The following is a 12656-nucleotide window of genomic DNA, read 5'->3' as shown; positions in this document are numbered from 1 at the left end:
TCATACTTTCCCGTACGCCCCGTAGTGTTCCACTTGGAAGGTCAGTTTTATAGGGCTTCGCGGCCAAATAAGGAAATTATTGTTTGTCACACTGACTCAATTCCGCTGGCGTACCACTTGACCAACTCGCAGTACGCCGAGGGCAGGGAGGGAGTGAGGGAGGGGCAGGGGCAGAGGCAGGGGTCTCTAGGCACGTAGAAGGAGACAAGGGGGAAACCTAGACTTGACCACAAAGTCTCGAGTCTCGGGTCTCGTGTCTCGACTCTCGTCGTCATGATGCGCTGCCCTCAAAACATTTCTGCCTGATCAAGTCAAGTGGCGAGGTGCTCCTCCGCTCCTCCGCTCTGCCTGGGTACTCTTTCTGGGTAGGTACATATACAGGGTAATCGTGGGGTATATGGGGCGTACAAATAAGCAACTATTAATCTGTTCGATTAATATTACAGCCGTAATAGATAAAGGTAAAGAAGTTCCCTCCAAAGATTACTTTTTAAAGTATTTATTTTTAATCATATTGGGACTGGGTATTGGGTAACCTTTGTTCGATTTCCCTCTACCTTTTGGGCAGCTACACACACACACACACACACACACACACCTCAACTCCCAGCAGTTGCAACCTGGGGCAGGCAACTTAGGCGACACAATGGCACTTTGCCGTTTTCTTTGGCTTCCTTTCCTGCTCAGAAAGTCCAAACATGTCATGGCTTCTGCTGACTCCCCGACTTCTGCTGCTGACTGCCTCTCAATGGCCTGACTGGATGGCTGGCTGGCTGGATGGCTGTCTGTCTGTCTGTCTGTCTGTCTGGCTGCCTTTCCCAAAGACATTTTGCGGTTAGTGCTTTGCGTAAAGACGGAAAGTGTTTCTTTTCTTGCCTCCGACTACGACATCGAGACTCAAAACAACTGCAGGGTCCGCACCTTCTCCTGCTGCTCTTCCTCCTGCTGCTGCTGCTGCTGCTGCTTCTGCTGTTGCCGCTTCTTTGGCAAAAACATGTCAGGGCGACACTTTGACCAAGTTGCAGGTTTTTTTCTTACGACAACAACTTGCAACAGCGTCTCAGTTGGCAGTGGCAGTGCCACCAACCACAACAGCAACAACTCAATGCCAAAAGTGCATTGAAGAGTAAAGTCAGGGTTAGTCAGGTACTTACAGACAGTTTGCATAGATATCCAATCTGTTTGTGTGTGTTCAGTTTGCTTTGAAGCCTCAGATGGGATCGGATGGTACGGATCGAAACGGATTGAATGGAAGATGGAAATGGAAACGGAAAAAGGTTCAAGCGTTCGTTCGGTCGGTCGGTCGGGGCTAAAAGAGTTTGCTCCATGCAAACAGCCAACAAATTGAAGGTGTGGAAATTCGAAAATGGAGAAGTTTTCAGCGTGAAAATGGAGGGGGGGTACAGCTGGCTTAGCAATGATGTAAATCGAATCTAATAAATGAAAGCTCAATGGGAATACATTTTTGTGTTATTTAAAAACTCATTCCGGTGGGCGATCATTTCGTAAGCCATTGAATCACCCTGGAAATGCTGGGCAGCAGCTGGTGGCACATTCATAAAATATTCATGGCTGCGATGATTCAATTTGAAAGTGATTCCTGTCCACCTTCGTTCTGGCATTCACTCGGAGACTACAATTAAAATGTATGCAAATTACAGATGCATTTCAGAGTTGAATTGGCAGCAACAGAAAATGTCACCTACCTAGCTGCCAACTAGCACAGCTAGACCTATAGAAGTGCTGTAAAAGTTGCATCAAATTGATGGACTAACTTTGAATCGAGAAGCATCCTAAACACCATTTGCACAGCAGGCAAATGTCAATCAATTTAGCTTTATTTACCCCGGCTAATAATGAGCAGAGCATTTGCATATTCAATTTAGAACTTGGGCGGAGAATCTTGTTCAATAAAGTGTCATCTTTCGCATTGTGCAACACAGCAGGCAGAATGTTTAAAATTACATTTACTGTGCATAACTCTGCGATGGCGGGGGCGACACCTTTCACATATAGCAGCAGCCCAATGCAATATAGCCGACATTAAAACGCTTGATAATTGCTTATAAAATGCCAAACGACACATAAACCACACACACCCACCTGTGTACAGTGCGGGGGGAGGCATCAGCTAGACATAATGGCAAAACCCCGAGAAGGCGACACATTATCGGAAAAGAGAGAGGAACAACCACACAGTGCACATCTCGCTCATAAACAAATCGCGAAAATTGTCATCGGGCATAAATGTTAATTGAGTTTTATTGACTTTTGAATTCAGTTTTTTCCGTTTCCATCATGAATTTTCATTAGACTTGGGATGGCTTCCTTATGTGCTGACTGGCTTCCGCTTGGCCATAAAACTTATATAGCTGGCTCTCTTTCTCTCTTTCTATCTCTATTGCCCCCTCACTCACTCGCTATGAGCTATGATTGAATGATTGATTTGATGCGCTTTGTATGTGTAGGTACGAGTGTGTGTGTGTGCTGTACTTTCCATTTCATTTGAGTACATATTTTCTTTATTTGTGTATTTTTTTTTTTTTTTTCTTTATATATTTATAATTATGAGCAAAATGCCCAACAACTTTTACTTCTTCCGGCTCAAGATGCCACTGTATATGTACCGACAGATATATGTACATACGAGTATGTACAGATATCCACTCGCATGTGCATATAAAACTGGAAACACCCGAGAATGGTCTGAGCAACTGAACTGCAACTGAATGCTGGCGTTTGGAACGTCTTTCGATCGATCGATCGTTGGTCGCCTCTTTTTTTTGTGTTGTGTTGTGTTATTTTTTGTGTTTTTCTTTTTGAAAGGTGTTAACCAGTTGCGGAAGTTGTTGTGTGGACGCACTCTTTGGGAGCAGCGCTGATAGCAGTTGTCGCTCACCAAAAAAAAAGAAAAGTATTTTTAACTGCAGCGCTTGATTTAATCACTGCCACAGGAAAGCAGGAAATAGACTTTGTAACTGCTCTGGGAACTAAACGCAGTCAGGCCAGGCCTTGACATCGATGGGGTTGCTGTTTATTTATTTGGAAATAGTAGAAGAATGTTAAAGTTTAAAACATGCAAGGTTCTTTGGAGAACAGTCTTGAGTCTGTCAGTTGATTCCTTTCCCCAGGCTATCAATGATCTCCATTAAAAATCGCACAGCAGCAGTACACACTTATCTCTAATATGGGTTAATCTATGCCCCCAAAAGAACCGTTCATAAATGCCTTCGTTTCTATTTTGTTACTTTTTTTCCTTTTTTTTATTTTTTTTTTTTTGTTACTTTGGTAATCAACTTTTTTGTTGCAACTAAAAATGCTGCTCCATCTTTTGGGTTCCTTATCTATGCATCTGCAGGCGCTGAACAGTAGCTCTGCGCTGTGGCTCTTGCTCCTCTGACTGAAGCCTTTTAACGGCAACTCTAGCACCTGGAAAATTGCCAACGCTTTGGGGTCAGTAATTAATTCACATCAACTTGCTGTAAGAGGAGGCTTCAGAATTAAAGCTGTGGACCCAGCCACAGCCACAGTCCCGTCTACAGCTTCAGCTTGTTCTTTCCGCCTCGTCTTCAGGCCCAGACTTTTGGACAATTGGCCAATTCATGCGCTTTAATTACTTCATAAAAGAGCCATTCGGCGTTGGCATCATCAGAGACGCTTCTGCCTGCCTGCCTGTCTTCTCTTTCTTATGGAATGGAGACTGGGGCTGGGGCTGTGGCTGTGGCTGGTGCTCGGGCTTGCCCTTAGCTGCAGCTACAAAATAACTGTTCCTCTCCTCCTCTCACTCACTCAGCTTGCTCTTTGAATTTTTGCGCGCCTTTTGTATTCGTTTTTATTGCGCTTTGATGCTTGTAGTTTTTGCCTACACTGAAATAAAAAGGGAATAGTTAAAGGAAAATGTTCAGAAAGATCCAAACATTTTACAATTGATTTGCAGAACTTTTCCAATGAAATATAAATTTAATATACCTTTTGTTTATTTCTTTTAAATTTTAAATATATAAATTTATTTACTAATTTGTATTTTAATTTTCTTTTCAATTTTGGAATAGAATTTTAATATTTTAGTATTCCTTTGTGAATTATTTCAGTGTAGTGTCTTCTGATTGTAGTTTTATTTTATTTCTACTCTTTCTGGCTTCTATTTTTTGTGTGTTGCTCTTTCTGGCTACTGTCTTTTGTTGCTGTTCCTGTTGTTCTTTAATGATAACCTTAAGGTCTCTTCTTTTTTTTTTCGTTGTTTCGCTCAGCAAAACTTCTCTTTAATGCGCACAAGGCAATTGTTTAACAATTTTCAAGGTTCGATCAACTCTTTATGGTGGCTACAAAGGGGATAGGATAGTGTGTGAGAGTGTGAGGAAGTTCTAAAAATTGAGTGAGTTTATTAGTACTGCTCTCTCTTTCTCTTTTACAATTAGAGTGTGAAAAGAGATTAAGTGCTGCCCACACGCTTCAACGCCTACAGCTGGTGGCCTGCTCGCGGCTCAATCCATATTAACCATCAGCTTAGCTTTTCGTTAATTTGCGAGTGTTAATCACTTCTCTTATCACTCGGGCAACGCCTTGAACAATTTACAATTTATTTAGACGAAGGCCCCAAGACGGCAGCCCAGCAGCTTTCTCTTGCTTCTCACTTGCTCTTTATTGTTGTTGTATACATCATTATAAAATTGTTTTACTACTGGTTTACATACGTAATTACATGCATATATCTACCTACATATGTATATGCATGTAGATAAATTCCATCTACTGTTTGTTGGTGTTTTTTTTTTTGTGCTGTTATTGCAGCCGACTCAAGATGCTTGCACAATAAATTTCTCTATGATTTTATTGTGAATTTAAGTAACAGTTTGAGTGCCGCACACACCTCGGGGATAAAATTGTTGTGAGAAAAGAGAGACAGGGGAGAAAGGAGATTTAAATTTAATGATCCTTGAGCCTAAAAGTAAAAGCAATTGTATACGTATAAAATTATTTAATTTTAAAATTTAATACCAACTGAAATAAAACAGGCAATCCCGCGGAAATCCTTACACTTTGCCATTTCTCCCAGAGAGAAACCGCAGCTTTACATTCACTGCAAGCAGTCAACAGCAAATCATAAAAACATTACAGTTTTAAATGCACTATGCATGAAAAAGCAAAACTACGTAAAAATCTCGAAGAAATTTCTAGCAGCAAGCGACTCAAAGGGCAAGCCACGAGTAGTAGAGGCAGAAGTAGAAAGAGAGAAGAAGGTGAACAAAATAAATCAGAAAATGTTGTCTAGCAAAACAATTTGTAAATTGCTTCCGACAGAAAATTCAATAACAACAACAGCAACAAAAGGCAAGCAGCAGATGCTGGAAACTAATAGTTACTTTCAATCATTCATCATCGATTTCAATAAACAATTTCAATGGCCAGAAGTGCCGGCAGACAGGCGGATGGGCGATCGAAGAAGATGAGTAGAACAGAAAGCACACAATAGACAAGGTCTCACCTCCTCCACCTGCTGCTGCTGCTGCTCGCTCTACTCGTCACTTCAATTGAAAAGAGCTTTGAACGTGTGAAAGATTTGATTCAGTGATGCTTGCGCTCTCTGGCTCTCCCTTAAGTACTGGCAGGAATTGGTTTGCTTTGCTGCAAATAATAAAGCAAAGGGAACTACGGCGAAACTCTCTCGTTTAGCCAGAACTTAAGCTGCCCTCTCTTCACATATGTTTCTCTTTACGGTTGTGCTGAGGCAGTTGAACTTTCTGCAGGGAGCAGCGATGACTTGGCCAAACAAACATAGATCCATTTGGGTTTTATGCCTTCCCTGCCTCCCTCCTATTTCTTTTCAGTTGGCAATTCTAATTAGAAATTCTTACTCACAGCCAGCACAGCACACCACACACACACAATATGAAAATATGAACGAGCCTTTTACCGCACTGCAACCTTGACATTTGATGGCACCGCAAGCGCCGCCAAAAGGGAGAACGCCCATGCACAAAATATTAGAATAATTTTTTTTGTGCGATTCTATCGAGACTCAATCAAAACGTGTTTCCGAAAATGTCAAAAGTTGAACCAGCCAAATGAGGCGATATATGTATATATTTTTATTTTATTTCGATATTACGAGTACGGGACAGGAAAGCGGCAAAACAACAGACAATGGGCCATTGGCCATTGGCTTGGAGCCAGTCAACACAGGCGATGTGATGCCAATAACAACTTGCTTAAAGTATGCCAAATAAATTATAGCACAAAACGAATCAAAAAGGCACAGAAAAAGAGTCTAATTTATGGGGTGTGAGCGGAGTCGAGTCGACTGGCAAAACTGCGTGTTTACTCGTATGCAAATGGTGCTGAAATTCTTACTGACCAAAATATAATTTTTCTTTTTATACAACTTTTAAATAGTGGGACAAAGAATAAAACCCAGACATCTACTCGTATATATTAGCTGTCTTCTGGTGGAAAGATTACTATTTCCAATAGAACTCATGAGCTTTTTGGTTGTTACATTTTTTGTTTATATTTTTAAAATATATAATTGATATTTTCTTATTTAGTTAAACGCCAAAAAGGCTACCAAGTAGGAACTTTATCTTCTATTTATTGTGCCCGAACAAACTGTTTTTACTTTATGTAGCATTATAAATCAGGATAAAGTTGTCCTGTACTGTAACTACACTGCAACCACAATTAATCTCTGGCACAGCTGCCACTGAGCGAGGCAACACCTGTGCCCCAAGCAGCCCTCGTGCTTTATCTTCCTTGAGACACTGCTCCAGTCGCTGCTGCAGTCGCAAGTGCAGAATATTTTGTCGTATGCTAAACAAAAGACTCAAGCAACAAACTCGCACTGGCATTTGGCTCACTTCGTCTCTTTGGCTTTGGCTTTGGCTCTTGCTGGATGGATAATTGTGGCATCAAAATTGCTTTTCATTTGCCTCAAAATGAAGCAATTTTTTAGCGGCATGCTGCAAGGGGAAAGACAACGCGCGAGAGGGGTGAATGCAGCAGGAGGGGAGAGGTGTGTGTGTGTGTGTGTGCACTTGCGGATGTGAAACTGCGCATATGCGGCGCTTCTTTTGTTTTCTTTATTTTTTCGTTGCTTTTCTTTGCTTATAATATATTTTCTTTTGCCACTTTCTGGGGCTGGCAGCTGCTTAACATGCCACACACGAGGAGGGGGACGGGGGCACAGTGAAGAAGATGCAACTGCAACAGTAAAAATATGTAATTATGTTAGAGACCAGGCGGCCAGCAGCCAGCTAGCAGCTGCCTCTTCTTTCTACTTTTTTCTACTTGTCTGTTTGTTTATCTATCTCTATCTCCAACCCCTTCATCTTCTGTTATTTAACGCACCTGCTTGGCCCCCTCCTTTATTCCTTTTCTTCTTTATTGTTATGCTTTTCATTGCAATCTGTTTGCTGTTTTTGCTGCTCCATTGATTCCATTCCACTTTGATGGATTTATGTCGAGTGCATTTGACAAATTATAATGCCAGACATTTGCCTAATGTGCCAGCGCTATTGGCCAATAAAGATTCAAGAGGCAGCGGCCACGGGCACGGGCACGGGGCCAAAAACAAGTTTGGTAATTTGTCAAATCTTTGACAACTTCGTGACATCGAAATTGAAATATATGCGAGTATATTTATATATGTATGTATGTGCGGATGCAGCACGGGCGACTCTGATTGCCACATCAAAAGCAAATTAACTGCCAATCTCGTATCAATTTCATTGATGTGCCGATTAAATTGCAACAGCCCGAAAAATCAAACCAAAGGCTTCCTTCCTCTAACCCTCTTGCCCTCTAGCCGTCCGTCAATTTAAAATTTATGCGCTGCCTGAACTTGAATTGAAAATGATATACTATTAAAAATAAAAGGGGGAAGCGAACAAACAAACATCTTGGGCAATCCGAAATCAACTATGATTTATTTATTAACTCAACCGGTTAACTTAACCAAACTCCCCCCCCCCCCCCCCTCAGAGCAGCCCTGCGCACCCGCACACTCGCCAACAAGCGATGAGAATTGGGTCAAAATTAGCAACTCTTTAAGCCAATTTCGATGCGTTTTAATTGGAATGGAGATGTAGCTGAGATGCATGGGAATCTGGTTATGAGATCTGGCCAAGAGATGACTGACTGACTGACTGACAGCAGTAATAAAATTATGTACATTAGACCTTCAAGGGAATACAAGTTTGACAGTAGATTCCCATTACAAAAAAGGCTGCTCAAAAGAAAAGATTAGGGTACAGCAGAGCCCTACAGAATCCCATTACATTTATTTATTAAAACTTGTAATGAAAAATCATATTGACTGGCTTGGCTTTGTAATGATAAATATTCTTTATTCGTGTCTAAAAGTGATTGTTTTTGCGGCCTTGTTGCCTTCGTGCCCTAAAATCATGGCACCCCGCCCAGCACCATCTTCAATTGGAACCAAAAGTAAACTTGCAGGTCCATGCTGATCCCACAGTTAAAGCTAATTAAAACTATGACTGTGATAAATATGTCAAAATCTTTAAATGGAAATTCTTCAGTTGAAAATAAAAGAAACGCATGAGAAGAAACAGCCTTGCACATTGCAACAATTTACAGCCCTTTATGGTACTTTCCCTTGACATTGCTACAAATATAAACAAAACAAAACAAAACAAAAATAAAAAGAACTCCCCCCTCTCAAAACTGTAAATTGTGTGAAAAATTGCAAATGATTTTCTCACACACAACACTACAACACTAGGCCTCATATGATGATGGGGCTCCAACTGCAGACAATATGAAGATGTTTATAATATTATAATTAATTATGATTTCTTGAATGCCTCAAAGTCAAAGCAAAGTTCAATGCCAAAACAAAAACAAAAACAAAAGCAAACAAAACAAAACGAAACGAAGATGGAAAAAAAAAGATTCCAAACCAAAAATGCCTTTTGTATGCAACTCCCAACTGATAAACCTTAATTATATATACATAAAGCGCAGCTCTCCGTCCCAACAATAGACAAAATACACGCAGTAAAAAACGTAGACCGAACCTCAAAGTAATTCACACGGTGCTGGGCATGAAAATGCGAGCATTGAAGCCAATAAACTCCATTGAGAGCTGGCCAAACCAATTTAATGAATGTAATTAAGTTTTTTTTTTTGTTTGTACCTCTAACTGCGGCTCTGACTGTGACTGTGACCCACTAAGATCTTTCAGAGCGTATTAATATCGCAATTAAACTGATCAAAGTCCCTGATCATCAAACCACAGCTCTGAGGATTTCATACAGGCAGTTTTTCCAAATACACACACACCTAAATGATATTCAATAGCTGACATCATGAGGAAGTTCTGGCACGAGGCAATCGAATGCTAATGCAGATTCAAAGCTATTTAAATTCTCCACCGTTCGAAGTGCAATCCAAGCCTGCAATTTAAGGGCAAAGCACGGCTCAGATTGGCATCAAACGAGCGAATTGTATTGCCAAAATAATTGCTACAATTAAGCAAACAAAGCCGAAAGGCAAGTACCAAAAAAAAAAACAGAAACACAAACAAAAACAAAAGTCATTAAGCCACAAAGATCAGGCGACTGGCAATTAAATGTTTATGTTTTAACGATACCCTAACCGCAGAAAGAGTATCTAAGGGATGGACAACCAATTGATACTTTTACAATACTAAGATTGGAGTTTATTAAATCAAATGCTCTCCTGGCACTTCATTTGTACAACTTTCATTGGAAACTCAACTCATAAAACTGCTCTAAAATTACAAAAAAATAACAAATAAATATGTAATAAAACTATGCAAATATTTGGCCTGAACCTAAGCCCAATTAAAGAGAGCGCCCCACAAAGCGTACTTCATTTGGATCTAGTTCAATTGAAGCTCAATTCAATTGGTTGTCAAGTGGAAGTTTCCCCCAATGCTTTCAGTGGATATGAAAGATCTTGAAAGACTGAACAAAGATTGCCCCCCCACACCAGAGTATATTGATGATGCCTCATCATGCCTTCGCTTTTCATCACATTTTATTTACACAACAATTACTCCAAAAAAAAAAAAAGCTGATGCGGCTGCTGTTTGTGAACTCATTTGCATATATATTTTTGCACAATACTAGCTCAAACCAAACAAGAGCCTTATAAATATATATGCAGATATATGTACCATATAAATAACCAGATATATGTATGTATTATGTACTTAAAGTAGCTCAAAGCCAAGAGTTCATAAACAAATTGATTAGCGTCTTTGGTGTTGCAGCAAGAGCAAAAAGGCAGCAGCAGCACACACAAATATGAATATTTTGATGGATTATGAATAAATAGTTGAACAATTGATGGTAGGAGGGTTTTTTTTATATTTTTTTTGTGTGGGTTTTTGCACAGCCGGCGGCACATCTTGTTGCCAGGCAAATGGATCTGCTGTCCAAAACGGCCGCTGCCTTCATCCTCCAAAGAGTTCGCAGTTGTGTGCGATTTGGTGGGACAAGACACCACTCCCCTTGTAGCGCTGATCTCTTCACACCTGACACGTGCGCGTATCTGCTTAGTCTCTGGTTAAATAAAAAATAAATCAATTAGCAGGCTGACTAATCCCGATCTTCTGTTCTCTTGCAGGTACATAACACCAGCAGCGGCGGCCACGGCAACGGCAACAACATCCGTCACATCATCGACGGGCAACGGCACCAATCTGGCTGTCTATCCCACGGCCACGGCCCAGGTATATCGATCCAACAACGGACTGGATGTCCTGGACTGTGCCGGACTGGAGCATCACGGCAATGGGACAACCACCATGACAACGTCTGGCAGCTCTGGCACAGGCTTCTCCCAGCGGCTCAGGGAGCTGGCAGCATCCGCGGGTCTGCTCTCCCTGAAGCCACGTCAGCCCCTGAAGCCGGTCATCAAAACACGCGGCTCCCCGGGACCAGAGTTCCCCAAGAAGGTCACCTTTAGTGCCTTTGCCACAGTGCAGGTGGTGTGAGGGGGCGACGGAGTCGGAGGACAGTGGGTCTAGCGTGGCATCTGTGCAGGCACAGAGCAAGGTAAGCAGCGAATAGCTTTGAATATAGGAAATTCCAATTCTAATTTTACTTTTTGCATTGTCTTTTGTTTTCAGTTCCGTCTTGCACTTGTTAACCGTTATTTGTTGTTGTTGTTTGTAATCATTGTTGCTGTTGTTAAATGTTTAGCCAAAACTATGGGAACTGGAAGAGGAAGCGAAACTGGAACTGGAACTGGAATTTTTATAGGAATACAAATCCAGAAAAATCTTCAAAACATAAGAGAAAAGAAAATGTTTGTGCCATGACTGTGGCTTGAAAAATAATTGTCGAAATAGAAATGAAATTATATAACAATATATTGAATGTGTATGCCCCATAGCTGGAATAATACCTCAAAGGCAAACCCCTAAAACGCACACTCTCTCTCTTTCTATTTCACCCCACATGATATATCCCTCATAATTCCATAGAACTTTCCATTTTGGTAGACTGACTTTTTCTCATTCTTCTCATTGTTCCTTTATCACCCTCACCATTTGCATTTTCTCTGCCCCCATCAAACAGTATTTTCCCATCTTTAAATCATTTTCCTTAACACCACACACACACACACACACACACACACCAAGAAAAACCAATTGAAAAATGTAAAATCTAAAGACTATGGACGCAAAAATTCTAAATATTTTCTATTCAATTGTAAATATGTATGAATTTTATTGTTTAAAGGCGAATATAAACAGCAAATATAGTCATAAATATACACATATATGTATATGTATGCATGTGTAATATGTAAGTCTGTTTTGTGTATGTGTGTATATATATATATATAAAGCATGACTTTGCATCGATTATTGTATTAGGGAATGAAATATAATGAACAAAATGAACACAAATTTTTGTAAGCGCAAAATGCTGTCTATTGTATTTAATATATTAAATATTATTATTTAAGCTTAATATTATGCATGATGAATAAAATATGAATAAAACAAGGCTAAAAGTTGTGTTTAAGTGGAGGGTTTTCGTTAAGAAAGCGACAAAATGGGCTAAGGGAAATCGCCGTGATGGATAACGGTATATTTTGACTGTCGATATTGAGTTCAAGGTATACTTAAGGTATATAACGGTATAGTAAAGAAAATAGGCGTGTTTAAAAATAAGAGGTGGTTACCGCCAACTATCGATATTTTGCTGAGAGCATTGCCGTACTCGATTGCTGAAATACTGCCCTGAAAATAGTGTTGTCCTACTCTACTCGGAAATACAAAAATACCAGAATACTCAAAAACTGGTATTTTTTGACTTGGTCACTTTATGCGTTCGTGAGCAAATCGTGGTGGTTTTTTTAAATTTGCTCTCTTTTTCGAGGTGAAGAGAGCGCTTTAGTGGTGAATTCCCCTCTTATCTTATCCCATTGTCGACCAGGGGGATATTTAATATTTTCACGAAATTTCTGTAACCTTAACATATTTTACTCATTACAAGTGAAAGTTGTCGGTGGTCATTTTTGTTTTGTAAGTAAAGAGGAGGATGGAACTACAAGGAGCCTTATCAATTTTCCTTATAATTTTCCGCGGTTTAACAAATGGTGCTCAACTTTTTAAATAGGGGGGTGTTAAGTGGGTTAAGTCTCGTTTGCCTGGTTTCTTG

General features: G+C 40.3%; 1 protein-coding gene across 1 annotated transcript in view; it reads left to right on the top strand.

The window, feature by feature from the left end:
• Positions 1–11964, top strand: part of LOC111070104 (centrosomal and chromosomal factor) — a 57930-nt gene extending 45966 nt beyond the window's left edge. The window contains exons 2-3 of the mRNA XM_022360423.2: positions 10609–11039; positions 11114–11964. Coding sequence (XP_022216115.2) covers positions 10609–10978 — 370 coding nt within the window. The 3' untranslated portion in view covers positions 10979–11039; positions 11114–11964. The remainder of the gene's footprint in view (positions 1–10608; positions 11040–11113) is intronic.
• The last annotated feature ends 692 nt before the right edge of the window (positions 11965–12656 follow it).

The sequence above is a fragment of the Drosophila obscura genome, unplaced genomic scaffold (assembly GCF_018151105.1).
Source record: "Drosophila obscura isolate BZ-5 IFL unplaced genomic scaffold, ASM1815110v1 contig_4, whole genome shotgun sequence".
Taxonomy (NCBI): Eukaryota; Metazoa; Arthropoda; class Insecta; order Diptera; family Drosophilidae; genus Drosophila; species Drosophila obscura.
This window is presented reverse-complemented; position numbering and strand designations above follow the sequence as displayed.